The following is a 27,670-nucleotide window of genomic DNA, read 5'->3' as shown; positions in this document are numbered from 1 at the left end:
TAACTTCTTCTTTAAGAGGCTCCTCTGTCCTCCACTCGTTACCTGTATTAATGGCACCTGTTTGAACTTATCAGTATAAAAGACACCTGTCCACAACCTCAAACAGTCACACTCCAAACTCCACTATGGCCAAGACCAAAGAGCTGTCAAAGGACACCAGAAACAAAATTGTAGACCTGCACCAGGCTGGGAAGACTGAATCTGCAATAGGTAAGCAGCTTGGTTTGAAGAAATCAACTGTGGGAGCAGTTATTAGGAAATGGAAGACATACAAGACCAATGATAATCTCCCTCGATCTGGGGCTCCACGCAAGATCTCACCCCGTAAAAACCCAACTCGTCGTGTTTGGAGGACAAAGAATGCTGAGTTGCATCCAAAGAACACCATACCTACTGTGAAGCATGGGGGTGGAAACATCATGCTTTGGGGCTGTTTTTCTGCAAAGGGACCAGGACGACTGATCCGTGTAAAGGAAAGAATGAATGGGGCCATGTATCGTGAGATTTTGAGTGAAAACCTCCTTCCATCAGCAAGGGCATTGAAGATGAAACGTGGCTGGGTCTTTCAGCATGACAATGATCCCAAACACACCGCCCGGGCAACGAAGGAGTGGCTTCGTAAGAAGCATTTCAAGGTCCTGGAGTGGCCTAGCCAGTCTCCAGATCTCAACCCCATAGAAAATCTTTGGAGGGGAGTTGAAAGTCCGTGTTGCCCAGCGACAGCCCCAAAACATCACTGCTCTAGAGGAGATCTGCATGGAGGAATGGGCCAAAATACCAGCAACAGTGTGTGAAAACCTTGTGAAGACTTACAGAAAACGTTTGACCTGTGTCATTGCCAACAAAGGGTATATAACAAACTATTGAGAAACTTTTGTTATTGACCAAATACTTATTTTCCACCATAATTTGCAAATAAATTCATTCAAAATCCTACAATGTGATTTTCTGGAGAAAAAAAATCTCATTTTGTCTGTCATAGTTGACGTGTACCTATGATGAAAATTACAGGCCTCTCTCATATTTTTAAGTGGGAGAACTTGCACAATTGGTGGCTGACTAAATACTTTTTTTCCCCACTGTAGATATTCCATAAAAAATCAGCCATTTCCAGCTACAATAGCCATTTACAGTGGCTTCCAAAAATGTGACAGATCATGTAACACTTAGATTGCACACAGGTGGACTTTTTTAAAACTAATTATGTGACTTCTGAAGGTAATTGGTTGCACCAGATCGTAAGTAAAAAAAAATATTTCACTTCACCAATTTGGACTATTTTGTGTATGTCCATTACATGAAATACAAATCCATTTAAATTACAGGTTGTAATGCAACAAAATAGGAAAAACGCCAAGGGGGATGAATACTTTTGCAAGGCACTGTATGGCTTGTATCATGTAACTGATGTAGAATTGAATGAAATGTGTTTTTCCCCCCCCCCTAAATCCCCCCTAAATCTGATCCTGCTAACAAATGTTCACTATGTGTGGAAATCCTAAAAACACCTCTGATTAAGTGTAGCCTATGCCATATCGCAAAATGTATTATGGCTTCATTATAAAGGGGCTTTTTCTTCAGCAGTAAATTTACCACGCATCTTGGTGCACGGATTTGTTTACAGAAAATGATTGTGTGCCGGGAAGTGGGGTTAGGTAATTCCTGCCTTTTGCTGTCATATGCCAGAGCCGGATTAGCAAAACAGACAACCGGTTGGTCACCCCGGTCCGCTCAATGTACATGCACAATGCTCGTACCGGACACAGGGCATGTAACCGCTGCTCTTCAGAAACAAACAGACTTGTAGGTGAGGATCTTCAGATTCAGACTCCATGCATAATGCTCGTACCAAACACAGGGCATGTAACCTCCTACTGCTCCTCAGAAACAATAGATTTAGAAACCGGCCTGAGATGGCACACACCTTTTTAAAAACCGCACCGCCAGGCGATGAGCCCTTGGAGTGGCACTTTCAATTCCCACATCACACGCTGAAATAGCTATTTTATACACCTTCAAGGTGGACAATGAATGTCCCTGCTCGGAAAAGCCCCTTTTAGGAACATTAAAATGTCCACCAGAAAGCTCTGAAAATTCCTTTATTTTGACACCAAAGCTTGAACACCCGCCACTTATAACCATACAACCCTCTCATGGAGCGTGCCCTTGCAGACTGTAAAGTAGCAGTAACGTTCAGAGGTAAACCCCTTGCCATCAGATTAGATATTTCAGGGGCCAAGCCCACAGATTCCAAATCTCTGGCTGTGGGTGCTAGACCTGCCCCGGGTCCCTGTGCAACTGGAGTTGCCATGGTCCCTGCCTAAAAGGCGAATGATATCCACGAATCAAGGTCATTTGGGCCAACGGGGAGCCACAAGGATCAACGACAAACCCTTCCAATGCACCCTCACAAGCGTCGGCGGAATCAGGTCCACAGGGGGAAACGAGTAAAGGAGGGTGCAAGGCCACTGGTGAGTGAAAGCATCCAGTTCCTTTAAAAAGTAGACAATGCGTGCTTTCTCGCGATGTGTAAAGATGCGTAGGCCCTGAAGAACATTTACCATATCTGGGAAACACTCCTGAGAGCGGGACCCCCCCTGGATAGCAGATCTGCACCCGTGTTGAGACCGCACCCCTCCCTGTCTGTTGATGTACACCCCCACTGTCCCGTTGTCGGTCCTCGCCCGCACATGCTGGCCTGTCAACAACGGGAGAAAACACCTGAGCGCTATGTACACTGCCAACAGCTCCAGGTAATTGATGTTCAGCGCGCTCTGCAACACTGTCCACAACCTTCGCATAGCGCACTCCACCGAGCCAGAGGCCGTAGGCATGACAGGGACACCCAGAGTTACCGGTTTAGGTGATGCGATGCGTCCAAGCAAGTGTCAATCACCCTTCCGCTGGAAAGGTTGAATCAGCAACAGCTCGAGGGGAACCACAACTATCATAGAAGCCATCATCCCCAATAGGCGCAGGCACATGTGACCCAGACGAAATCGGGCCAAGCAAAGCCGGAAACCGACGTCCCTCTGCGGGGACAAGAACGCACGATCCTTGACTGAGTCTAACTCAAGACCCAGAAACGGAATATGCTGAGATGGAGTTAAATAGCTCTTCCCTTGATTCACTATGAAACCCAGAGACTGAACATGGGAAACCAGCATGGATGTGTGCAACACCATTTGCTCCATCGACTCTGTTTCCACCAGCCAATTGTCCAGGTAGTCCAATATCTTGAGCCCCAGACACTGCATAGGTGCCAAACCCACTTCCACAACTTGCGTGGCGAGACAGAAAGCCCGAAAGTGAGGACCAGAAACCTGTAGGCTGCAGCCTCGAAACGGAAACTCAGGAACTTTCTGTGACGGGAATATAGTGCCACATGAAAGTACATGTCCTTCAGGTCGATGGGGGTGAACCAATCGCCCGGGCGCACTGACTAACAACCAGATGTTCGTGAGCATTCTGAATTTGTAGACCCTGAGGTGCTTGTTTAGGGCATGCATGTCCAAAATGGGACGCAAAGTCCTGCCCCTTTTGGGAACCAGGAAATACTGGCTATCCGTAGCAGGGAAGTGTGGCTGCCCCGAAGCCAAACCCTCCATCTCTGTCTCAGAAAAAAAACTGAACTGGCCAGAGACACCAAGTTATCATCCAAATGTGAGTCCTGTGTAACACCGAAGGAGACCGAGATATCAGCCAACTCTATATATTGCCATGCTGGGAGGATAGCTCCATGTGATCCAACCACAATCCCAGATCCACCCCCATATCCTGCAACTCAGACTCCACCGAGGTACAGGCACCCAGCGGAGGAAAGTCAACTTCAGTCCCACCAAGCCTTCTAAGGAAGGTTACACGCCTCGAGAACTTGTGCGCAGTTGGTGACAGTAGTCACACAAGCTGGTTCGATCCAGGGCAGCATGAGCATGCACCCAACCGGGACATACAAGACAACACTCGTGAGTATCATTCAAAGACATGGTGAAACCGCATGACTGTGGTCAAGGTCGTGAACTCGAACCCAGTTTAACAGCCTTTGTCGACTCGTTCATGGTAGTCATCTTACTTACAACCAGTTAGCGAGGCTAAACAGGCAGAATAATAAATAACAAATTGGTAGGGAACTTCACGAAACTAGTTACCAAACACACAATGTCCAGAAGGATGAGCATGCCCTCCTTAAGTGGGAGAGTTAAGTTGGATTAAAGCCTAATACATTTTGCGTTCCAATGTTGTTTTTTTGAGTGAATGGTTCTGCACAGCTCGAGTTGAAGTGCAGATGAATTGAAGGAATGAGAGTTTATCTCCTGTTGAAGGCGGGGCTTCCGGTGAGACACAGTGTTCATTGGCCTTGTCAGACGTGATTCTAATGTTCAGTAGAGGGCGCTAGCTCGCAAACTCCCCATAGCTGTGTTGTACCGAGTTGACAGAGTGAAAGGGAACTGACTGGGCTCACACATTGGGGATGGTGATATAGAGCCCATGACATTTGGATTGTATGAGCTGGATATGTAATAATCAGAGGGGCAGACGCTCTAAGCCTGTGCTAAAGCTACGTGGTATAACCGTATGCTCTCAATAATGCACACCTGCTACTGCCAGCACAGTCTTGTTTGCTCTCTCGCTCCCGCCCTTCGGTAATTATTTACTTTGACTACATATCCATAACGCATTTATTACATATACATACAGTGGGGAAAAAAGTATTTAGTCAGCCACCAATTGTGCAAGTGCTCCCACTTAAAAAGATGAGAGAGTCCTGTAATTTTCATCATAGGTACACGTCAACTATGACAGACAAATTGAGAAACAGTTTTCCAGAAAATCACATTGTAGGATTTTTTATGAATTTATTTGCAAATGATGGTGGAAAATAAGTATTTGGTCACCTACAAACAAGCAAGATTTCTGGCTCTCACAGACCTGTAACTTCTTCTTTATGAGGCTCCTCTGTCCTCCACTCGTTACCTGTATTAATGGCACCTGTTTGAACTTGTTATCAGTATAAAAGACACCTGTCCACAACCTCAAACAGTCACACTCCAAACTCCACTATGGCCATGACCAAAGAGCTGTCAAAGGACACTAAGATAACCTGCCTAAATGACTACCGACCCGTAGCACTGACGTCTGTAGCCATGAAGTGCTTTGAAAGACTGGTCATGGCTCACATCAACAGCATAATCCCAGAAACCCTAGACCCACTCCAATTTGCATACCGCCCCAACAGATCCACAGATGATGCAATCTCTATCGCACTCCACACTGCCCTTTCCCACCTGGACAAGAGGAACACCTACGTGAGAATGCTATTCATTGACTACAGCTCAGCATTCATCACCATAGTGCCCTCTAAGCTCATCACTAAGCTAAGGATCCTGGGACTAAACACCTCCCTCTGCAACTGGATCCTGGACTTCCTGACGGGCCGCCCCCAGGTGGTAAGGGTAGGTAACAACACATCTGCCACACTGATCCTCAACACGGGGGCCCCTCAGGGGTGCGTGCTCAGTCCCCTCCTGTACTCTCTGTTCACCCATGACTGCATGGCCAGGCACGACTCCAACACCATCATTAAGTTTGCCGACGACACAACAGTGGTAGGCCTGATCACCGACAACGATGAGACAGCCTATAGGGAGGAGGTCAGAGATCTGGCCGTGTGGTGCCAGGACAACAACCTCTCCCTCAACGTGACCAAGACAAAGGAGATGATTGTGGACTACAGGAAAAAGAAGAGGACTGAGCACGCCCCATTCTCATCGACGGGGCTGTAGTGGAACAGGTTGAGAGCTTCAAGTTCCTTGGTGTCCACATCACCAACGAACTATCATGGTCCAAACACACCAAGACAGTCGTGAAGAGGGCACGACAAAGCCTATTCCCCCTCAGGAGACTAAAAAGTTTTGGCATGGGTCCTCAGATCCTCAAAAAATTCTACAGCTGCACCATCGAGAGCATCCTGACTGGTTGCATCACCGCCTGGTATGGCAACTGCTTGGCCTCTGACCGCAAGGCACTACAGAGGGTAGTGCGTACGGCCCAGTACATCACTGGGGCAAAGCTCCCTGCCATCCAGGACCTCTATACCAGGCGGTGTCAGAGGAAGGCCCTCAAAATTGTCAAAGACTCCAGCCACCCTAGTCATAGACTGTTCTCTCTGCTACCGCACGGCAAGCGGTACCGGAGTGCCAAGTCTAGGTCCAAAAGACTTCTCAACAGCTTCTACCCCCAAGCCATAAGACTCCTGAACAGCTAATCATGGCTACCCGGACTATTTGCACTGCCCCCCCACCCCATCCTTTTACGCTGCTGCTACTCTGTTAAGTATTTATGCATAGTCACTTTAACTCTACCCACATGTACATATTACCTCAACTACCTCAACTAGCCGGTGCCCCCGCACATTGACTCTGCAACGGTACCCCCCTGTATATATAGCCTCCCTACTGTCACTTTATTTTACTGTATATATAGCCTCCCTACTGTCACTTTATTTTACTTCTGCTCTTTTTTTCTCAACACTTTTTTTGTTGTTGTTTTATTCTTACTTTTTTTGTTTAAAATAAATGCACTGTTGGTTAAGGGCTGTAAGTAAGCATTTCACTGTAATGTCTGCACCTGTTGTATTCGGCGCATGTGACCAATAACATTTGATTTGATTTGATTTGAAACAAAATTGTAGACCTGCACCAGGCTGGGAAGACTGAATCTGCAATAGGTAAGCAGCTTGGTTTGAAGAAATCAACTGTGGGAGCAATTATTAGGAAATGGAAGACATATAAGACCACTGATAATCTCCCTTGATCTGGGGCTCCACGCAAGATCTCACCCCGTGGGGTCAAAATGATCACAAGAACGGTGAGCAAAAATCCCAGAACCACACAGGGGGACCTAGTGAATGACCTGCAGAGAGCTGGGACCAAAGTAACAAAGCCTACCATCAGTAACACACTACGCCGCCAGGGACTCAAATCCTGCAGTGAAGACGTGTCCCCTGCTTAAGCCAGTACATGTCCAGGCCCGTCTGAAGTTTGCTAGAGTGCATTTGGATGATCCAGAAGAGGATTGGGAGAATGTCATATGGTCAGATGAAACCAAAATATAACTTTTTGGTAAAAACTAAACTCGTCGTGTTTAGAGGACAAAGAATGCTGAGTTACATCCAAAGAACACCATACCTACTGTGAAGCATGGGGGTGGAAACATCATGCTTTGGGGCTGTTTTTCTGCAAAGGGACCAGGACGACTGATCCGTGTAAAGGAAAGAATGAATGGGGCCATGTATCGTGAGATTTTGAGTGAAAACCTCCTTCCATCAGCAAGGGCATTGAAGATGAAACGTGGCTGGGTCTTTCAGCATGACAATGATCCCAAACACACCGCCCGGGCAACGAAGGAGTGGCTTCGTAAGAAGCATTTCAAGGTCCTGGAGTGGCCTAGCCAGTCTCCAGATCTCAACCCCATAGAAAATCTTTGGAGGGAGTTGAAAGTCCGTGTTGCCCAGCGACAGCCCCAAAACATCACTGCTCTAGAGGAGATCTGCATGGAGGAATGGGCCAAAATACCAGCAACAGTGTGTGAAAACCTTGTGAAGACTTACAGAAAACGTTTGAACTGTGTCATTGACAACAAAGGGTATATAACAAAGTATTGAGAAACTTTTGTTATTGACCAAATACTTATTTTCTACCATAATTTGCAAATAAATTCATTAAAAATCCTACAATGTGATTTTTTTGATTTTTTTTCCTCATTTTGTCTGTCATAGTTGACGTGTACCTATGATGAAAATTACAGGCCTCTCTCATCTTTTTAAGTGGGAGAACTTGCACAATTGGTGGCTGACTAAATACTTTTTTTCCCCCACTGTATACATACCAACTATAAGCATTTCATGAACATGTTATAACAGGTCCCAACTGCATTATTAAAGGTTAATGAAATATATCCATAGCATATCTATAGCACATTCATGTCATGCTATGCAAGAACTCATATTTATCTTACTATCTTAACTAGCCCCATTTCCCCCATGCACCATTGACCTCAGTGAGAAGAATAAAGTAAGTCACGGGCATTTACTGGTCGGTGGGGGAAATGGGGCACTATAGTACAGGCTATATATCAGCATAGGTTTGGCCTTTTGGCATATTCACTAACACTGGTATGACTGAAGCACACTTTTGAGAACAGCAATAATGATGACACTACGCTGTCATTGTAGTAATGCATCTATTAAGATACCTAAATGAGCTCTTGCATAGCATGACATAAATTTGCTATAGATAGATAGATATATTTCATTAACCTTTTAATAATGCAGTTGGGACCTGTTATAACATCGTCATGAAATTGTGTAATGAATGCGTTATGGATATGTAGTCAAAGTAAATCGTTACCCTCTCTCTCTCTCTCTCTCTCCCTCCCCCCCATTTCTCTCTCATTCTCAACCCTTCTTGTTTCTGAATCTGAGGCCCCCTTGTTGTTGTGCACATTTTTTCATGGACCTCATTTTAATAATGTCTTTCAAGTGTCGGTTGAGAAGAGCTTTTATTTTATGTTGATTGCTTGTGCAACTTCAATCTCACTTCCTGTTAGCAGTTGTTTGAGTTGATTGTATGGTTGTTTTTTGCCCTCATGCTCTTGACCGTATTTCATGTGTGTGGTCCTTTGTCCTCACCGTGTTTTGTGTGTGTGGTCCTGGGTCGTGACTGTGTTTTGTGTGTGTGTGTGTGTGGTCCTTTGTCCTCACCATGTTTTGTGTGTTTGGTCCTTGGTCGTGACCATGCTTTGTGTATGTGGTCCTTTGTCCAGGACTCCTGCCGTGTTTTCTGTTTGCCCTGTGGTCCCCGTTCCTGACTGTGTTTTCTGGCTCTTCCCAGGAGGCTTCGCTGTGCCAGGAACTACATTCACATCCAGCTGTTTGTCACCTTCATGCTGAAGGCGATGGCTGTGTTCAACAAGGACGCCAAGCTGTTCGCCAGCGAGGACACGGACCACTGCACCCTCTCCACCGTAAGTCAACCACTGCACCCGCTCCACCATAAGTCAACCACTGCACCCTCTCCACTGTTCAGAACACAGAGCATGCGTTGAGAGGGAAATGGAAGAGGTCCAGTTTGCTAGCTTTTCAACACGTGACGCTCTCTTTTATTTCCCCCCTATTTCCCCCTCTGTCTGTCTTCGCACTACTCTCACCTCTCTCTTTCTCACTCTTCCCTCTTCCTTCCCACCATGCACTTTCTCTGTGTCTCTCTCTTTCTTTCTTGCTCTCTCTCTCTCTCTCTCTCTGCCTCTCTCTCTCTCTCTGCCTCTCTCTCTCTCTGCCTCTCTCTCTCTCTCTGCCTCTCTCTCTCTCTCTGCCTCTCTCTCTCTCTCTCTCTCTCTCTCTCTCTCTCTCTCTCTCTGACTCTCTCTGTCTCTCTCTCTCTCTCTCTCTCTCTCTCTCTCTCTCTCTCACTCTCTCTGTCTCTCTCTCTCTCTCTCTCTCTCTCTCTCTCTCTCTCTCTCTCTCTCTCTCTCATTGTCCCCCCCAGGCAGCTTGTAAGGCCTCGGTGGTGTTCTGTCATTACTGTGTCATGGCTAACTTCTTCTGGCTCCTGGTGGAGGCCCTCTACCTCAACTCCCTGCTCCTCTCCTCCTTCCACCACAGCTGCCGCTGCCTCTGGGGCTTTGGCCTGTTGGGCTGGGGTGAGCACCTCATACATCATCCTTGTCTGTGTCTGTAGTAAGTCCTTTGCTGCGTGGTACAGAGCCATTTATTTTTGCTCCTCTGGTTCGTGGTGTGTCACTATTCAAATCCTGTTTGATATTGATTACACTCCACGTTTTAGAATTAATTCAAATGGACACAAGGTCAAACAACTGTGCGCAAAACATCGCCTGCTCATTATTTTTCAATGGCACAAATAACTCTCTCTAGATAGAGAGGAGTAAACTTTAATAATGCAACAAATTAAGTTAAACTTAGTGGCCCACTGCAATTCCCACTGGTATTTTGGATTGGATTAAGTTTGTATAATTATTTTATCCCTTATGTGACTTTTAGGTTTTCATGCCGTCTAGTTTTGCATGCTTATTATAGTTATTAGTACTAATCCTTTTTTCGATTTAGCTGAAGTGTCTCATATGAATCAAGTGCATATGAATCAAGAAATTGTGACTTACAAATGAATTGTTTTGCCTCCATATACCACAATCTGATCATGATGCACATTTTATTTATACTCCTGAGTGGCGCAGTGGTCTAAGGCACTGCATCGCAGTGCTAACTGTGTCACTAGAGATCCTGGTTCGAATCCAGGCTCTGTCGCAGCCGGCCGCGACCGGGAGACTCATGGGCGGCGCACAATTGGCCCAGCGTCGTCCAGGGTAGGGGAGGGAATGTCCGGCAGGGATGTAGCTCTGTTGATAGAGCATGGCGTTTGCAACGCCAGGGTTGTGGGTTCGATTCCCACGGGGGGCCAGTATATAAAGAAAAATGTATTCACTAACTGTAAGTCGCTCTGGATAAGAGCGTCTGCTAAATGACTAAAATGTCAATGTTATTTAGATATTAACAGCAGGTGTTATTCCACTCAGTTAAGCATTTAATTAAACACATTGCTTTTGGCATTTCGATTCTTGCTCCTTAGACATTCAGGTGTGTTGAAGAAGCACAGGGAGTAGGCTATCAAGGAGTTCTGGTAAAACCTGTGCAGCTACTGAAATTAGCACTTAGTTCTAAGTTCTTCATAATTACTCAGTAAGTGCGACATCTTAGCATATAATTGTTACATCCTGCAGACTATGCCAAAATGTGCATCTTATTACATAATTGCTGTTTAAGTCTCTCATGTTAAGCCGAGCAGCATAAGGGTTTGAACTGACCGGTATAACAAATGTTCCTCCTTCTATCTACACTCACTTTTCCTTTTCAAGTTTCTTTCTTGACTTTTTGCACTCATTTTCAGGCGTACCCATCATCTTCATAGTCATATGGATTGGGTCCAGGGTGTATTTTGAGGATACTGAGTGAGTATTACTCTGTAATTTTACTCTCCCAGTACTCAATGTATGATAACCCTTATCGGGTATTATCCTTAATTGAGGCCATTTCCTTTCCTCTAGAAAATGGTTTGTGATTTGTAACTCGCTATTCTCAAAAGGGTTGTACAGTGTTTACATGTAAGTATATTATGCACTGAGAAAGGCTCTTGTTGTTCTTACTCCCACCAGAGACTGAAATTGCTGAAGGGCCTTTATGTACTGTACTGTCTGTATCTCTGTTATAGAGTTTTGTCTGACCGATCGTTACCCTCTCCTCCTACAGATGCTGGGATATCAACGAGGACTCTCCCTATTGGTGGATCATCAAAGGGCCAATCGTGGTTTCTATTGGGGTGACTAGGCCCTATGGGGGTATCAGTCATACACAATGTGTCATTATGTCTTAAAGGGACACACCGATTATCTGTCATTTATGTCACAGCGCACTTGTGGTTGTTACTGTATGTGCCTACTTTTAAAGAATGTTTTTTAAAAGGGAAGGGTTTTAAGCTTCTCTGATATGTCTCCGTTGATTCTGGGAAGGGTACCATCAGGGCTCTTAATTGTTTGGTTGTGTTTAATTCATTCAGGTGTTTTAGTGTCATATAAAGAGTACATCTATTGTTGGGCTTGAACAACCAATAGTCAACACAGCAGGTTGTCTTATCCCATTGTGGCCTTTGTCCTATGCTGTACAGATTGTGTCTTCACTGTTGCCATCATGTCAATGAAACCCAGAAATTGAGGAATATTGTTTGTTTAGTTTACTTTATTGAATCCTCTTGGGAATATTTTTATTCTGTCTCCCTTATTTTCTAGATTTGTACTGGTGTTGTGTTACTGTAAAGCACTTTATGACAACTGCTGATTTAAAAAAAGGGCTTTAAAAATGGATTGATTAAATTATTGATTAAAAAACAGAGCTTTTTTATTTGTGTTAAATACTTTTTTATCAACAGGTCAATTTCATCCTCTTCATGAACATAATCAGAATCCTGATACAGAAACTGAACCCTCGCCTGATCCAGTTCAACAACTCAGACCAGTACAGGTGAGGAGTCTTTTCATTGGATGATAAAAAAAGAGGAACAATGTAATTGGACAAAAAGTTGGGTTTCCTAGGTCAGTGGAGAGATGATGTTATTGAGCAGTTCTAATATGAAGTTATCTGACTGGAAAAGACAGGGGGAGGCGATGATAGGATACAATCTATAGATGATATCTACTGTAGGCTATCTATCATAATGTCTGTCTGCTACATATAAATGGGAGATCTGAGTGAAGCCAACTTTCCTAGTCTCCATTTTTAGGACACAGACAAAGTCATCATAACCACTATGAGTGACTGTTTATTCTGAGTAGGGTTGCAAAGCCGGAATCTTCAGTAATTTTGGTCATTAAGAAAACATCTATGTCAATTTATCGTAACTTTGGTAATTTATACTTGAATATCTTTTTTTTTAATGAATTCATAAATAGTATCTATTTTTTTTTATATCCGTGTCCATGAGATTTTAGTAGATAAACCATATGGTTCAGGAGAAAATAGCCTAATTAATGAAAAAAGCATCTAATCAACAATGGCATTATTTTCAATTACCTCTGCAACCCGTCCAACTATTGACTTTTTTCACAACTGCCACCAGTTTGACGCCAAAACATTGACAACAAACACATATTGACATAGTAAAATAAATAAGTGTGTAAATAAAAATATAAAGGATATTTCATACTGAAACCCTCATACTAAACACTAATGGTATTCGATACGTTGATGGTTTATATTTAGGGTATATGTTTTACAGCTTTGGCATTCCATTTTTTATTTTAAAAGCATCTTCATCTGTATTCTACATTTGATTAAGGCCACACAGAGGGCCAGAGATAATTACAGACACCTGTGATAATCTGAAGTACCCAAAAGGGCCACTAGATGTCTTGTGATAGATTACATAAAATCCTTCAAAGATACAAACATTCTAACTGCACTGTCCAATTTACAGTAGCTATTACAGTGAAAAAATACCATGCTATTGTTTGAGGAGAGTGCACAACAACAAAAAACGTATCACAGCAACTGGTTTGATACGTTCACCTCTGAAGGTAAATAATGTACTTACATTCAGTAATCTTGCTCTGATTTGTCATCCTAAGGGTCCCAGAGATAAAATGTAGCATAGTTTTATTTGATAAAATCAATTTTTATTTTCAAATGTAGGAACTGGGTTCTCTGGCTCCACACCCACCCTGCCCGTCCATCTAGATGTGTGAAAGTTAGTGTATAAGCTAATGATCCATCATGTATGACATTCCCGTGAATGTGTGTAAACTTACATTTTGTATTACCATATCATTTTTGTATGTTCTCTATAGCTATGTACTAGAAAATGTATCAATTAACCAATTCGGCACATTTTGGCAGACTTGATACAAAATCAATCTGAAACTTTGCACACACACTGCTGCCATCTAGTGGCCAAAATCTGTTGTGCCTAAAATGCAATATTATATTGTGGCCTTTCTCTTGCATTTTAAAGATGATGGAACCCAAAAAATAATAGAAAAGGCATGTTTTTTTTGTTTGTACTATCTTTTACCAGATCTAATGTGTTATATTCTCCTACATTAATTTCACATTTCCACAAACTTCAAAGTGTTTCCTTTCAAATGGTGTCAGGAATATGCATATCCTTTCTTCAGGTCCTGAGCTACAGGTAGTTAGATTTGGGTATGTCATTTTAGGTGAACATTTAAAAAAAGGGTCCGATCCTTAAGAGGCTAATGAGCTACGTTAATAGGTTTTTCAATACAGGTATTGAACTTAGAACTGGAGTTACAGTTTATTTCAGTTCCTACAGTTAATTTAAATGAATTTTAGTTATTTTCATTTCCTACAGTTAATTTCGGTTCCTATAGTTAATTTGTCTGCTGATGGTCTACATTCTGTAATCATAGGGCTGCATTCCATTTCTGTAAAACTCACTCCCTTCCCACTCACATCGCACCACCTTGATAACACTCCCTCGCAGATCTGAAAGGACTGGTTTAATAGGTGAAAACAATTTCGGAAAGTCTACCTATCACTTATACCTATCCAGTCCTTTTGTATCCAGGTAGGAGAGTCGTCAAGGTCTGAGGGAAGGGAGCATGTTTTCATGTGTGTGAGGTCTGATTCACCCACCACTGAGTCACTGCAGTCTGTCTGACAACGGACCACCTACACCACTTCACCCCTCGAAAGGCTTAGCAGATGAACACCTTATTAGAGGACAGTGCAGAGTAATTGACTTGAGCCCCGAAAGCCCTCATGCATATGTAGATCCTATTATATTCTTAGCCAAGGTCAGTCAAGTAGACTGGTAAAAAAAGATTACTTGTACTTATACCATAATATAATACCGGTATGCTCCCACACGTAAATGTAAAATTGGCTTTGAAATGCATTCTTGTACATAATCACATGCATACTTATAAACAAGAACACCCCCAGAGCTTATTACTCAAGCTTATTCTCTCTTTTCCTCACTCCCTCTTTCCTCCACTCTGCCAGACGGCTGACTAAGTCCACTCTCCTCCTCATCCCTCTCTTTGGGACCCACTACATGGTGTTTAACTTCCTGCCTGACTACTTCAATGTTAGCGTGCGCCTCTGCATCGAGCTCTGCATGGGGTCCTTTCAGGTATTCTAATCCTTTTACACACGCTCTCTCGCTTGGCCTGCACACACAAACAAATACACACTCTCAGATACTACACTCACTTTGAATATGTGTAAACACCAACGCAAGCAAGCAAGCACACACACACACACACACAGAGACACACACAGAGACACAGACACACACACAGGCATGCAGTCTTATGAAGTAGATATATTGCCTTATAAATTGGGTACAAATATCATATCCCTGCAAAAAATGCTAACCTCCCCTGCTATTGTAATGGTGAGAGGCTAGCATGTCTTGGGGGTATGATATTTGTGCCTCAGTAACTTTCTCACTCATCATTATTCACGATTCATTCAGGATTATTCTGTAATCATGGTAGCATCCACATTCATGTAGATACTTAGAAATAAACGTGACTCCAAAATGACACTACATTAGGCCCAAAACTATCTGAAAAACAACAAAAACAAACAGCAAATGCATCCAACAAATTTGTAGAGTCACATGTTTCATGTAGTCATTGCGTGCTATGAATATGGAACCAAATACTTAACTCTTTACTACTTTAATACACATAAGGGAATTTGTCCCAATACTTTTGGTCCCCTAAAATGTACAAGAAGTACTGTAATTTCTAAACGGTTCACCCGATATGGATGAAAATACCCTCAAATTAAAGCAGACAGTCTGCACTTCAACCTCATAGTCATCGTATCATTTTAAATCCAAAGTGCTGGAGTACAGAGTCAAAACAAAACAAAAAAGGTTTACTGTCCCAATACTTTTGGAGCTCACTGTATGTGGTATTTATACAGTATGTCATGAATATGTGTATATACCTCTAATTTACGTAAATTACGCCTGGCATGGATAGCACTTTTACAGCCAGTAAAACAGTTATTGAAAAATAGAGCAGTTACCTACATTAAGCAGTTTAGAGAAAGCAAAATGAATGTGCTATATACAGTGCATTCGGAAAGTATTGAGACCCCTTGACTTAATCCACATTTTGTTATGTTACAGACTTATTCTAAAATTTATTAAATTTCAACACACAATAACCCATAATGACAAAGCGAAAACAGGTTTTTAGATTTTACTTATGTAAATTCCTTATTTACTTAAGTATTCAGACCCTTTGCTATGAGACTCGAAATTGAGCTCAGGTGCATCCTGTTTCCATTGATCATCCTTGAGATGTTTCTACAACTTGATGGGAGTCCACCTGTGGTAAATTCAATTCATTGGACAGGATTTGGAAAGGCACACACCTGTCTATATAATGTCCCACAGTTGACAGTGCATGTCAGAGCAAATACCAAGCCATGAGGTCAAAGGAATTGTCTGTAGAGCTCCGAGACAGATCTGGGGAAGGGTACCAAAACATGGCTGCAGCATTGAAGGTCCCCAAGAACACAGTGGCCTCCATCATTCTTAAATGGAAGAAGTTTAGACCCACCAAGACTCTTCCTAGAGCTGGCCGCCCATTCGAACTGAGCAATTGGGGCCTTGGTCATGGAGGTGACCAAGAACCCAATGGTCGCTCTGACAGAGCTCCAGAGTTCCTCTGTGTAGATGGGAATACCTTCCAGAAGGACGTTTATGGTAGAGTGGCCAGACGGAAGCCACTCCTCAGTAAAAGGCACATGTGCCTGAATGCTAAGTATCACGTCTGGAGGAAACCTGGCACCATCCCTACTGTGAAGCATGGTGGTGGCAGCATAATGCTGTGGGGATGTTTTTCAGCGGCAGGGACTGGGAGACTAGTCAGGATCGAGGGAAAGATGAACGGAGCAAAGTACAGAGAGATCCTTGATGCAAAACTGCTCCAGAGCGCTCAGGACCTCAGACTGGGGTGAAGGTTCACCTTCCAACAGGACAACGACCCTAAGCACACAGCCATGACAGCGCAGGAGTGGCTTCGGGACAAGTCTCTGAATGTCCTTGAGTGGCCCAGCCAGAGCCCGGACTTGAACCCGATCAAACATCTCTGGAGAGACCAGAAAATAGCTGTGCAGCGACGCTCCCCATCCAACCTGACAGAGCTTGAGAGGCTCTGCAGAGAAGAATGGGAGAAACTCCCCAAATACAGGTGTGCCAAGCTTGTATCTTCATACCCAAGAAGACTCAAGGCTGCCAAAGGTGCTTCAACAAAGTACTAAGTAAAGGGTCTGAATATGTATGTAAATGTGATATTTCAGTTGTTTATTTTGTATACATTTGCAAACATTTCTAAAACCTGTTTTTGCCTTGTCATTGTGGGATATTGTGTGTAGATTGATGGAAAAAAACTATTTAATCCATTTTAGAATAAGGTTGTAACGTAACAAAATTTGAAAAAAGTAAAGGGGTCTGAATACTTTCCGAATGCACTGTATCATATACCTTTTATGGCTTTATTTACAATTATACTACCCACTGTTCTTCTCTTAACTGTTGAGAACATCTGTGTGCTTAATTGGTTTGAATATTGATAGTTGATTATATAACCTCTTGTAGGGGCTGATTGTCGCAATTCTCTACTGCTTTCTCAATCAAGAGGTGAGTAGCCTAATGTTCCACCTTTAAAGGCCCAATGCAGCCGTTTTTTATATAATTATCAAACAATTCCTGGGTAACGATGAAGTACCTTACTGTAATAGATTTTCCATTGCTTTTTAGAATTTAGCTAGGATTGTCTGGGAGTGGTCTGAGTGGGAAGGGGAGAACTGAAACTAGCTGTTATTGGCAGAGAGGTTTGGAACTCTCTTTGTTATTGGTTTATTAACCAATTTATCTCATGATGTTGTCACCATGAAAGCAGAAACTCCCACCCATGCAAATCTGCTGATTTAGAAGGTCCTGTGTTGATTGTATTTTCAACCAGGAAATAACACTGAACAAATGTTTTCACACTTTTACAGTGTTAGTTTCATTAGCTGTTGTACAATATGTTATAAAACACAGGAAAAATCTATTTTGACTGCACTGGGCCTTTAATACACACCAACCATACTGCTCTGTAGATGTTGCTTTGATATAAAGCATTAGAATAATACAATATAAGCGATTACGCAGATGTTTTTCCAAAGCAACTTACGATACAGTGAGTGCTTACATTTCAGTTTATGTGACCCCATCAGGAATGAAACCCACGACCCTTGTATTACGACCCTTGTGCGTTGTCACACAGTGCCACATGTTCAAATCTGTTTCTCACCCTACAAACACACAAACATTTCTCTCCACCACCATAAATGTGTCTTTCTTCAGCAGGTTGGTTCAGCAGGAGCAAAATCTTTCGGGAAGCTTCAAAGTTGCAAAGGAAATGGGGAGGGAGGGGGGTTTTGCCTGGCCAGTGTGCCCAGGTTAATGAGGTCACAAAAAAGTAAATGAATCCTTACACCTGATAATTCATAATCAATAATTTATTTCCATATACATATATTTAATATCCATATTACTATAATCCACGTTTTTCTCATAATAGTAGAAAGTGTCATTAATCACCCACAGACTGTTTAATAATAATGGACTGTTCCACCCTGACAGAGTTCCCGTGCATTTTTTCACACGATATGATTGCAAATGTGACTTTCATTTAAATGAAGCTGAGGTGCTTTCAGAGCGGGGCAGAGAAAAGAAAAAGAAAGAAAGAAAGAAGATTTAATTTTAACAGAAAAATTATCTAAATTAACACATTTCATTAGTAAAAAGACAGATGCTGCTGATAATACTGCCATCGTCGTCGAGGCAGAGGACATGAAGGGTTAGCCTCTATAGAAAATCTACACCCCCTTGAATTTGTGATTTGTTTCGTACAGATCTACACAACCTACTCCACATTTTCAAAGTGGAAAAAAAGTTATAGAACATTTTCCAAAAAAAACTAAAACTAAAAATGTAATATTATATTTGAATAAGTCTCAACCCCCAGGAGTTAATACTTGGTGGAAGCACCTTTGGCAGCCATTACAGCTGTGAATTATTTGGAATAAGATTATACCAACTTTGAACAACTTTTAGGGCAACATACCATTGTTTTTGTCAAAATCTCTCAAGCTCATTAAATTAGGTTGGGAATCATTGATGGACAGCAATATTTTTTTCTGATTTTCAAGCAAAATTTAAGTCAGGACTGAGACTAGACCAATCAGGAACACTCAACACCTCTTGGAAATCCATTCTGGTGTCTTTGGCAAAAGAATGTGTGTAATTGTCCTGCAGAATTTTTTTTATTTCAATGTTTTGGGACAACAGTGAAGAGACAACAGTGAAGAGGCAACTCCGGGATGCTGACCGTCTAGGCAGAGTTGCAAAGAAAAAGCCATATCTTAGACAGGCCAATAAAAATAAAAGATTAAGATGGGCAGTCTGAGATATGGCTTTTTCTTTGCAACTCTGCCTAGAAGGTCAGCATCCCGGAGTCGCCTCTTCACTGTTGACGTTAAGACTGGTGTTTTGCGGGTACTATTTAATGAAGCTGCCAGTTGAGGACCTGTGAGGCGTCTGTTTCTCAAACTAGACACTAATGTATTTGTCCTCTTGCTCAGTTGTGCACCGGGGCCTCCCACTCCTCTTTCTATTCTGGTTAGAGCCAGTTTGCGCTGTTCTGTGAAGGGAGTAGTACACAGCGTTGTACGAGATCTTCAGTTTGTTGGCAATTTCTCACATGGAATAGCCTTCATTTCTCAGAACAAGAATAGACTGACGAGTTTCAGAAGAAAGTTATTTGTTTCTGTCCATTTTGAGCCTGTAATCGAACCCACAATTGCTGATGCTCCAGATACTCAACTAGTCTCAAGAAGGCCAGTTTTATTGCTTCTTTTAAAATGATAAACTTGGATTAGCAAACACAACGTGCCGTTGGAACACAGAACTGATGGTTGCTGATAATGGGCCTCTGTACGACTATGTAGATATTCCATAAAAAATCAGACGTTTCCAGCTACAATATCCATTTACAACATTAACAATGTCTATACTGTATTTCTGATCAATTTGATGTTATTTTAATGGACAAAAAAATTGCTTTTCTTTCGAAAACAAGGACATTTCTAAGTGACCCCAAACTTTTGAACGGTAGTATGTATATATGTATGTATGTATATATATATATATATATATATATATATATATATATATATATATATACACACTGTAAAATAGAGCACACAGCCATGCAATCTCCATAGACAAACATTGGCAGAAGAATGGCATTACTGAAGAGCTCAGTCTTTCAACGTGGTACAGTCATAGGATGCCACCTTTCCCCCGTCAACTGTAAGTGCTGTTATTGTGAAGTGGAAATGTCAAGGAGCAACAACGGCTCAGCCGCGATGTGGCAGGCCACACAAGCTCACAGAACGGGACCGCCGAGTGCTGAAGCGCGAAGCGGGTACAAATCGTCTGTCCTCGGTTGCAACACTCACTACCGAGTTCCAAACTGCCTCTGGAATTAATGTCAGCACAATAACTGTTTGTCAGGAGCTTCATGAAATGGGTTTATATGGCCGAGCAGCCGCACAAAAGACTAAGATCCCTATGTGCAATGCCAAGCGTCGGCTGGAGTGGTGTAAAGCTTGCCGCCGTTGGACTCTGGAGCAGTGGAAACGCGTTCTCTGAAGTGATGAATCATGCTTCACCATCTGGCAGTCCGACGAACAAATCTGGGTTTGGCGGATGCCAGGAGAACGCTACCTGCCCCAATGCATAGTGCCAACTGTGAAGTTTGGTGGAGGAGGAATAGTGGTCTGGGGCTGTTTTTCATGGTTCGGGCTAGGCCCATTTCAGTGAAGGGAAATCTTAATGCTACTGCATACAATGACATTCTAGACGATTCTGTGCTTCCATCTTTGTGGCAACAGTTTGGGAAAGGCCCTTTCTTGACTTGCCTGCACAGAGCCCAGACCTCAACCCCATTGACCACCTTTGGGATGAATTGGAACGCCGACTGCGTGCCAGGCCTAAACATTTTAGTCATTTTAGCAGACGCTCTTATCCAGAGCGACTTACAGATAGTGAGTGCATACATTTTTCATACTGGCCCCCCGTGGGAAATGAACCCACAACACTGGCGTTGCAAGCGCCATGCTCTACCAACTGAGCTACAGGGGACCTAATCGCCCAACATCAGTACCTGACCTCACTAATGCTCTTGTGGCTGAATGGAAGCAAATCCCTGCAGCAATGTTCCAACATCTACACTACCGGTCAAAAGTTTTAGAACACACATTCAAGGGTTTTTCTTTATTTTTACTATTTTCTACATTGTAGAATAATAGTAAAGACATCAAAACGATGAAATAACACATGGAATCATGTAGTAACCAAAACATTGTTAAACAAATATTTTTGAGATTTGAGATTATTCAAATAGCCACCCTTTACCTTGATGACAGCTTTGCACACTCTTGGCATTCTCTCAACCAGCTTCACCTGGAATGCTTTTTCAACAGTCTTGAAGGAGTTCCCACATATGCTGAGCACTTGTTGGCTGCTTTTGCTTCACTCTGCTGTCCAACTCATCCCAAACCATCTCAATTTGGTTGAGGTTGTGGGATTGTGGAGGCCAGGTCATCTGATGCAGCACTCACTCTCCTTCTTGGTAAAATAGCCCTTACACAGCCTGGAGGTGTGTTGGGTCATTGTCCTGTTGAAAAACAAATGATAGTCCCACAAAGCCCAAACCAGATGGGATGGCGCATCGGTGCAGAATGCTGTGGTGGCCATGCTGGTTAAGTGTGCCTTGAATTCTAAATAAATCACAGACAGTGTCACCAGCAAAGCACCCCCACACCATAACACCTCCTCCTCCATGCTTTACGGTGGGAAATACACATGCAGTGATTATCCGTTCACCCACACTGCGTCTCACAAAGACACTGCGGTTGGAACCAAAAATCTCAAATTTGGACTCCAGACCAAAGGACACATTTCCACTGGTCTAATTACCATTGCCCGTGTTTCTTGGCCCAAGCAAGTCTCTTCTTCTTATTGGTGTCCTTTAGTAGTGGTTTCTTTGCAACAATTCGACCATGAAGGCCTGATTCACACAGTCTCCTCTGAAAAGTTTATGTTGAGATGTGTCTATTACTTGAACTCTGCGAAGCATTTATTTGGGCTCCAATTTCTGAGGCTGGTAACTCTAATGAACTTATCCTCTGCAGCAGAGATAACTATGGGTCTTCCATTCCTGTGGCGGTCCTCATGGTAGCCAATTTCATCATAGCGCTTGATGGTTTTTGCGACTGCACTTGAAGAAACTTTCAAAGTTCTTGAAATTGTCATTATTGACTGACCTTCATGTTTTAAACTAATGATGGACTGTCGTTTCTCTTTGCTTATTTGAGCTGTTCTTGCCATAATATGGGCTTGGTCTTTTACAAAATAGGGCTATCTTCACAACTGATTGGCTCAAACGCATTAAGAAGGAAAGAAATTCCACAAATTAACTTTTAAAAAGGCACACCTGTTAATTGAAATGCATTCCAGGTGACTACCTCATGAAGCAGGTTGAGATAATGCCAAGGGTGTGCAAAGCTGTCATCAAGGCAAAGGGTGGCTATTTGAAGAATCTAAAATATATTTTGATTAGTTTAACACTTTTTTTTGGTTACTATATGATTCCATATGTGTTATTTCATAGTTCCGATGTCTTCACTATTATTCTACAATGTAGAAAATAGTAAAAATAAAGAAAAACCCTTGAATGAGTAGGTGTTCTAAAACTTTTGACCGGTAGTGTAGTGGAAAGCCTTTCCAGAAGAGTGGCGGCTGTTAAAGCAGCAAAAGGGGGACCAACTCCATATTAATGGCCGTGATTTTGGAATTAGATGTTCGACGAGCAAGTGTCCACATGCTTTTGGTTATGTAGTGTGTATATATACAGTGCATTCGGAAAGTATTCAGACCCCTTGACTTTTTCCACATTTTGTTACGTTACAGCCTTATTCTGAAATTGATTAAATTGTTTTTGGGTTTTTTACCCCATAATGACAAAGCAATAACAGGCTTTTAGATTTTTTGCAAATGTATTAAAAATATAAAACTGAAATATCACATTTACATAAGTATTCAGACCCTTTACTCAGTACTTTGTTGAAGCACCTTTGGCAGCGATAACAGCCTTGAGTCTTCTTGGGTATGACGCTACAAGCTTGGCACATCTGTATTTGGGGAGTTTCTTCCATTATTTTCTGCAGATCCTCTCAAGCTCTGTCAGGTTGGATGGGGAGCGTCGCTGCACAGCTATTTTCAGGTCTCTCCAGAGATGTTCGATCGGGTTGAAGTCCGGGCTCTGGCTGGGCAACTCGAGGACATTCACAGACTTGTCCCGAAGCCACTCCTGCGCTGTTTTGGCTATGTGCTTAGGGTCATTGTCCTGTTGGAAGGTTAACCTTTGCCCCAGTCTGAGGTCCTGAGCGCTCTGGAGCAGGTTTTCATCAAGGATCTCTCTGTACTTTGCTCTGTTCATCATTCCCTCGATCCTGACTAGTCTCCCAGTCCCTGCCGCTGAAAAACATCCCCACAGCATGATGCTGCCACCACAATGCTTAACCATAGGGATGGTGCCAGGTTTCCTCCAGACGTGATGCTTGGCATTCAGGCCGAAGAGTTAAATCTTGGTTTCATCAGACCAGAGAATCTTGTTTCTCATGGTCTGAGAGTCCTTTAGGTGCCTTTTGGCAAACTCAAAGCGGGCTGTCATGTGCCTTTTACTGAGGAGTGGCTTCCGTCTGGCCACTCTACAATAAAGGCCTGATTGGTGGAGTGCTGCAGAGATGGTTGTCCTTCTGGAAGGTTCTCCCATCTCCACAGAGGAACTCTGGAGCCCTGTCAGAGTGACCATCAGGTTCTTGGTCACCTCCCTGACCAAGGCCCTTCTCCCCTGATTGCTGAGTTTGGCCGGGCAGCCAGCTCTAGGAAGAGTCTTGGTGGTTCCAAATGTCTTCCATTTAAGAATGGCCACTGTGTTCTTGGGGACCTTCAATGCTGCAGACATTTTTTGGTACCCTTCCCCAAATCTGTGCCTCAACACAATCCTGTCTCGGAGCTCTACGGACAATTCCTTCGACCTCATGGCTTGGTTTTTGCTCTGACATGCACTGTCAACTGTGGGACCTTATATAGACAGGTGTGTGCCTTTCCAAATCATGTCCAATCTATTGAATTTACCACAGGTGGTCTCCAATCAAGTGTTAGAAACATCTCAAGGATGATCAATGGAAACATAATGCACCTGAGCTCAATTTCGAGTCTCATAGCAAAGGGTCTGAATACTTATTTAAATAAGGTATTTCATTTATTTTATTTTATTTGCAAAAATTTTAAAAACTTGTTGTGTGTAGATTGATGAGGAAAAAAATTATTTTAATATATTTTAGAATAAGGCTGTAACATAACAATGTGGAAAAAGGGAAGGGGTCTGAATACTTTCTGAATGCACTGTATACATACATACATACATACATACATACATACATACACACACGCACGCACGCACGCACGCACGCACACACACACACACAAGGTTTTCAGAAGACTAACTTTTTACCTGGGCTTTGCTCCTTTCAAATGTATATTGATCCTGACAAACTCCCCTCTTTCTTTTCACTTTGTCATACAAGCCAGTAATATGGAGTGAATGCAATGTTGTTGATCCCTTTGTATTTTCAAGTATTGTGGTGGCAGCATCATGTTATGAATATGCTTGTCACCGGCAGGGACTGGGGAGTTTGTTAGGATCAAAATAAATATTAAAGGAGCATTCTGGGATAGGGTTTTATTTTTCTGCGGGACAATTACACATATTTTTATGCAAAATACACTCCACAATGGCTTTTCAAGAGGTGTTGAGTGTTCCTGAGTGGTCTAGTCTCAGACCTGACTTAAATCTGCTTTAAAAAATCAGAGACAAGGTTTAAATATTACTGTCCATCAATGATCCCCAACCAAACTTACAATTTATTTTTATTTTTACGATGGATATATGTTGCCCTAAGAGTTGTGAAAAGTTGGTAGAATCTTAATGAAAATGATTCACAGCTGTAATGGCTGCGAAAGGTGCTTCCACCAAGTATTAACTCAGGGGTGTGGAGACAATGATATTTCAGTTTTTTTTTAAGTCTTAATTTGTCATATTTTCTATAACTTTATTTTGCTTTGAAAATGTGGAGTAGGCTGTGTAGATCTGTAGGAAAGAAATTAAATTAAATGTTAAGTCAGAAAAATTAGAAAAAAGTTCAAGGCAGTGTAGAATTACTGTAGGCATTGTATTTGATTTTGTCTGGCCAAAAAGAGTATGGCATGTCATACTCTTTTTGGCCAGACAGCATCTGATACATGGGCTACATATAGTAAGACAGAGGTGTGTTGTTTTGCTCACTCCGTTTCAGCCACATGCAAATTGAAGGACAGTTGGTGGGTGCACAGTTCAGAGTTCAAACACTGGAATTATTTTTGAATGAACGTGCAAAGGCAACCTACTTTTTGAAGTGATTTGTTTGACAATCAGATGAAAACATCATGACTGGTTGTGTTCATGGCACATTAAAAGGTCATACATTTTTACAGTTAAATTACATGTCTTTAATATAAAACCCATTTAAAAAAGTGGTACATAGAAGGGGTGATGGGTCTATAGATGGTTTGTAGAGGCTTTAGAAGGTTTATGAAGGTTTTATAGAAGGTCTTTGGGTGTGTGTCTGTTTCTATCAGGTCCAGAAGGAGATCCATATGAGATGGCTGAGGTGGCAGGATAGCAGCTACAGAGTGGTACTGCCCGGTGCCAAGGGTAGTCAGATGGACACACCGTTCTAGTGCTCTTCATCTACCCCTCCTCTTCCTCTCCAACCTCTGTGTTGTATGTGTGTATTTCGGAGGGGTTGGAATCAAGCGGAAGACAAGTTTCCATTGGATATCTGTTTACATTGGACACTAAAGTAATGTTATTCTTCTCTTTCCTGTGGCCTCCACACATTGATAATGTACTTTTAGGAGCGAGTGCTGTGCATTGTGTCCTTGAAACATACAATGTCCTCCCTTATCTCATCACAATCTCATTTCTAAAGGGACCACCATTGGGTTCATCCATTGTGTCCAGCTCGAGTTTAACTGTTTGGCGCATTGTGAAATTCTCCTCCTACTCCTCCTCCTCTTCCACTCAGCATCATCTATGGTTTTGTTACATTGAAGGACACTGGAAGTCTATTTCTGTGTAGCTCTGGTCCAGGGCGTTACCTTACGTTCTCTGTGGTCCTACACCACGTTTTGATGTGTTTTTATTAAGTCAATATGATTGACATTCTACTGGAAAATAGAGGGTTTTATGTATCAAATGTGTTGCTGTTTTACAGGTTTTATTAGAATATTATCTTATGATGTGTGTGTTGCTTTCGCTCTGTGTTTTAGTGCCTCTTTGTCTGTGTGTTTCTCTCTCTGTTTGTGTTTCTCTCTGTGTGTGTGTGTGTGTGTGTGTGTGTGTGTGTGTGTGTGTGTGTGCATGTCCATTGCTCCAATGCCTTAGATTCTGTATACAGTATTAGGTCCCCTTGAGGTCCTTTGAGTTGGCTTCTTGTGGCTATTGACCAAAAGCAGGAGAAATACACATGTATGCAGCATTAGCCTCTAGCGGTGCCAAGAAATATGAGGAAACGGGGTCTATGCATTTTTACTTTTTCACTCATCTAATTTCTACTATGAAAGTAAATATGGCTACATGTGCAATGCAGATACCATGCCAACTGCATTATGTGTGCTGATGTTGTTAAAATGTTTCTACTTAAGGAGAAATTCTGTTTGAATAAATCTGTGCGCTTTAATGTAGGCTGAATGTGATACACAGAAGAATGTGGTGTCTCTTGAAATAAAGCTACATTTATACTTGAACAGGCTACTGTATTTGTAAGGGTAGATGGTGTCTGCTAAGAGTTTCAATCTCACTGCCCTCAAGTGGTGATTCCTGTTGCAGGACAATATATGACACATTTACAACCTATCTGAAGTGAGCTGGGTCATTCCAGGAAATTAGTTCCTTTTAGCATCCCTTTGTTATTTTAAGTAAAAAAATGGGTACACATTTTGAATTTTTAAAAGCCTGTTATATTAATTGAAGTGCCCTTTAATATAAACCACATTTTTCCAAAGCTTGAATTCAATTCATGCTTTGGTTTAGTTTCCCTTGCACTGTTTCCAAATGCTAACGTTTTAGTATTTGTGGCACAAATCCCATCCAAGTCCTGGTACCGAGTAATTTTTTTTGACCATGTCCAAATCATCCAAAAGTATCTAAAATTGATTGTGAAGCTCAACAAAGTCACTTATAGAGAGATTTGAACACTATGTGCGAAAACATTTATAATATCAGTACCATGATTTTAATGGGATTTGTGCCAGAAATGCAAAAAAAATAGGATTTGGAAACAGTACCAGGGAAACTAAACCAAAGCATGGATTTCTATCAAACCTTGTCCATAGACTGCTTACAGGGTAAGTAAATCAATGTGTAATTTTGTAATTTGGGTGAACTATCCCTTTAAGATGAAATCTTCAACCCTGTTACAGTCAATCCTGTTACTTTATTTGGCACTTAAGTCTTATTTATTTTTATTAAGCTCTTTTAAGATGATAAAACATATATTTTTTATGAAGTTGAACATGTGATCTTTATGAGGTAATGCTAAAATTAGGTGAAATCAAAAGTTTGATTTCACCAAGTTATACTTCTTAAAATGCACCGAATTGGTGGAATGACCCAGCTGGCAACCGGAGGGTTGCTGGCGTCAACATCTCAGGGGCTGCCTACTGCCATTGTGCCCTTGAGCAAGGGACCTAAGCCCTGACTGCCCATGGGTCGCTGCTTTGGGGCGCTGCTCTGAGGCTTACCCTCGCTGTAGGCCCATTGCTGGTGTAGGGTGTATTGTGCCAGCAACCCAACAGTTAGATTAATACATATCTATTCTCTTCTAATAAATTGACATGCTATT

At 42.2% G+C, this 27,670-nt stretch overlaps 1 protein-coding gene across 1 annotated transcript in view; it reads left to right on the top strand.

Moving 5' to 3' along the window:
• The window catches only part of LOC121532760 (growth hormone-releasing hormone receptor-like), a 65,671-nt gene extending 39,148 nt beyond the window's left edge, over nucleotides 1-26,523 (top strand). Inside the window, exons 6-13 of the mRNA XM_041838554.2 lie at nucleotides 8,892-9,024; nucleotides 9,546-9,699; nucleotides 10,962-11,022; nucleotides 11,321-11,390; nucleotides 11,997-12,088; nucleotides 14,588-14,717; nucleotides 17,205-17,246; nucleotides 25,404-26,523. Of these exons, the coding sequence (XP_041694488.2) occupies nucleotides 8,892-9,024; nucleotides 9,546-9,699; nucleotides 10,962-11,022; nucleotides 11,321-11,390; nucleotides 11,997-12,088; nucleotides 14,588-14,717; nucleotides 17,205-17,246; nucleotides 25,404-25,505 (784 nt within the window). The 3' untranslated portion in view covers nucleotides 25,506-26,523. The remainder of the gene's footprint in view (nucleotides 1-8,891; nucleotides 9,025-9,545; nucleotides 9,700-10,961; nucleotides 11,023-11,320; nucleotides 11,391-11,996; nucleotides 12,089-14,587; nucleotides 14,718-17,204; nucleotides 17,247-25,403) is intronic.
• Nucleotides 26,524-27,670: the final 1,147 nt, after the last annotated feature.

This window comes from Coregonus clupeaformis, chromosome 20 (genome assembly GCF_020615455.1).
Source record: "Coregonus clupeaformis isolate EN_2021a chromosome 20, ASM2061545v1, whole genome shotgun sequence".
Lineage (NCBI taxonomy): Eukaryota > Metazoa > Chordata > Actinopteri > Salmoniformes > Salmonidae > Coregonus > Coregonus clupeaformis.
The sequence above is the reverse complement of the archived record's forward strand: the minus strand, read 5'-3'. Positions and strand labels throughout refer to the sequence as shown.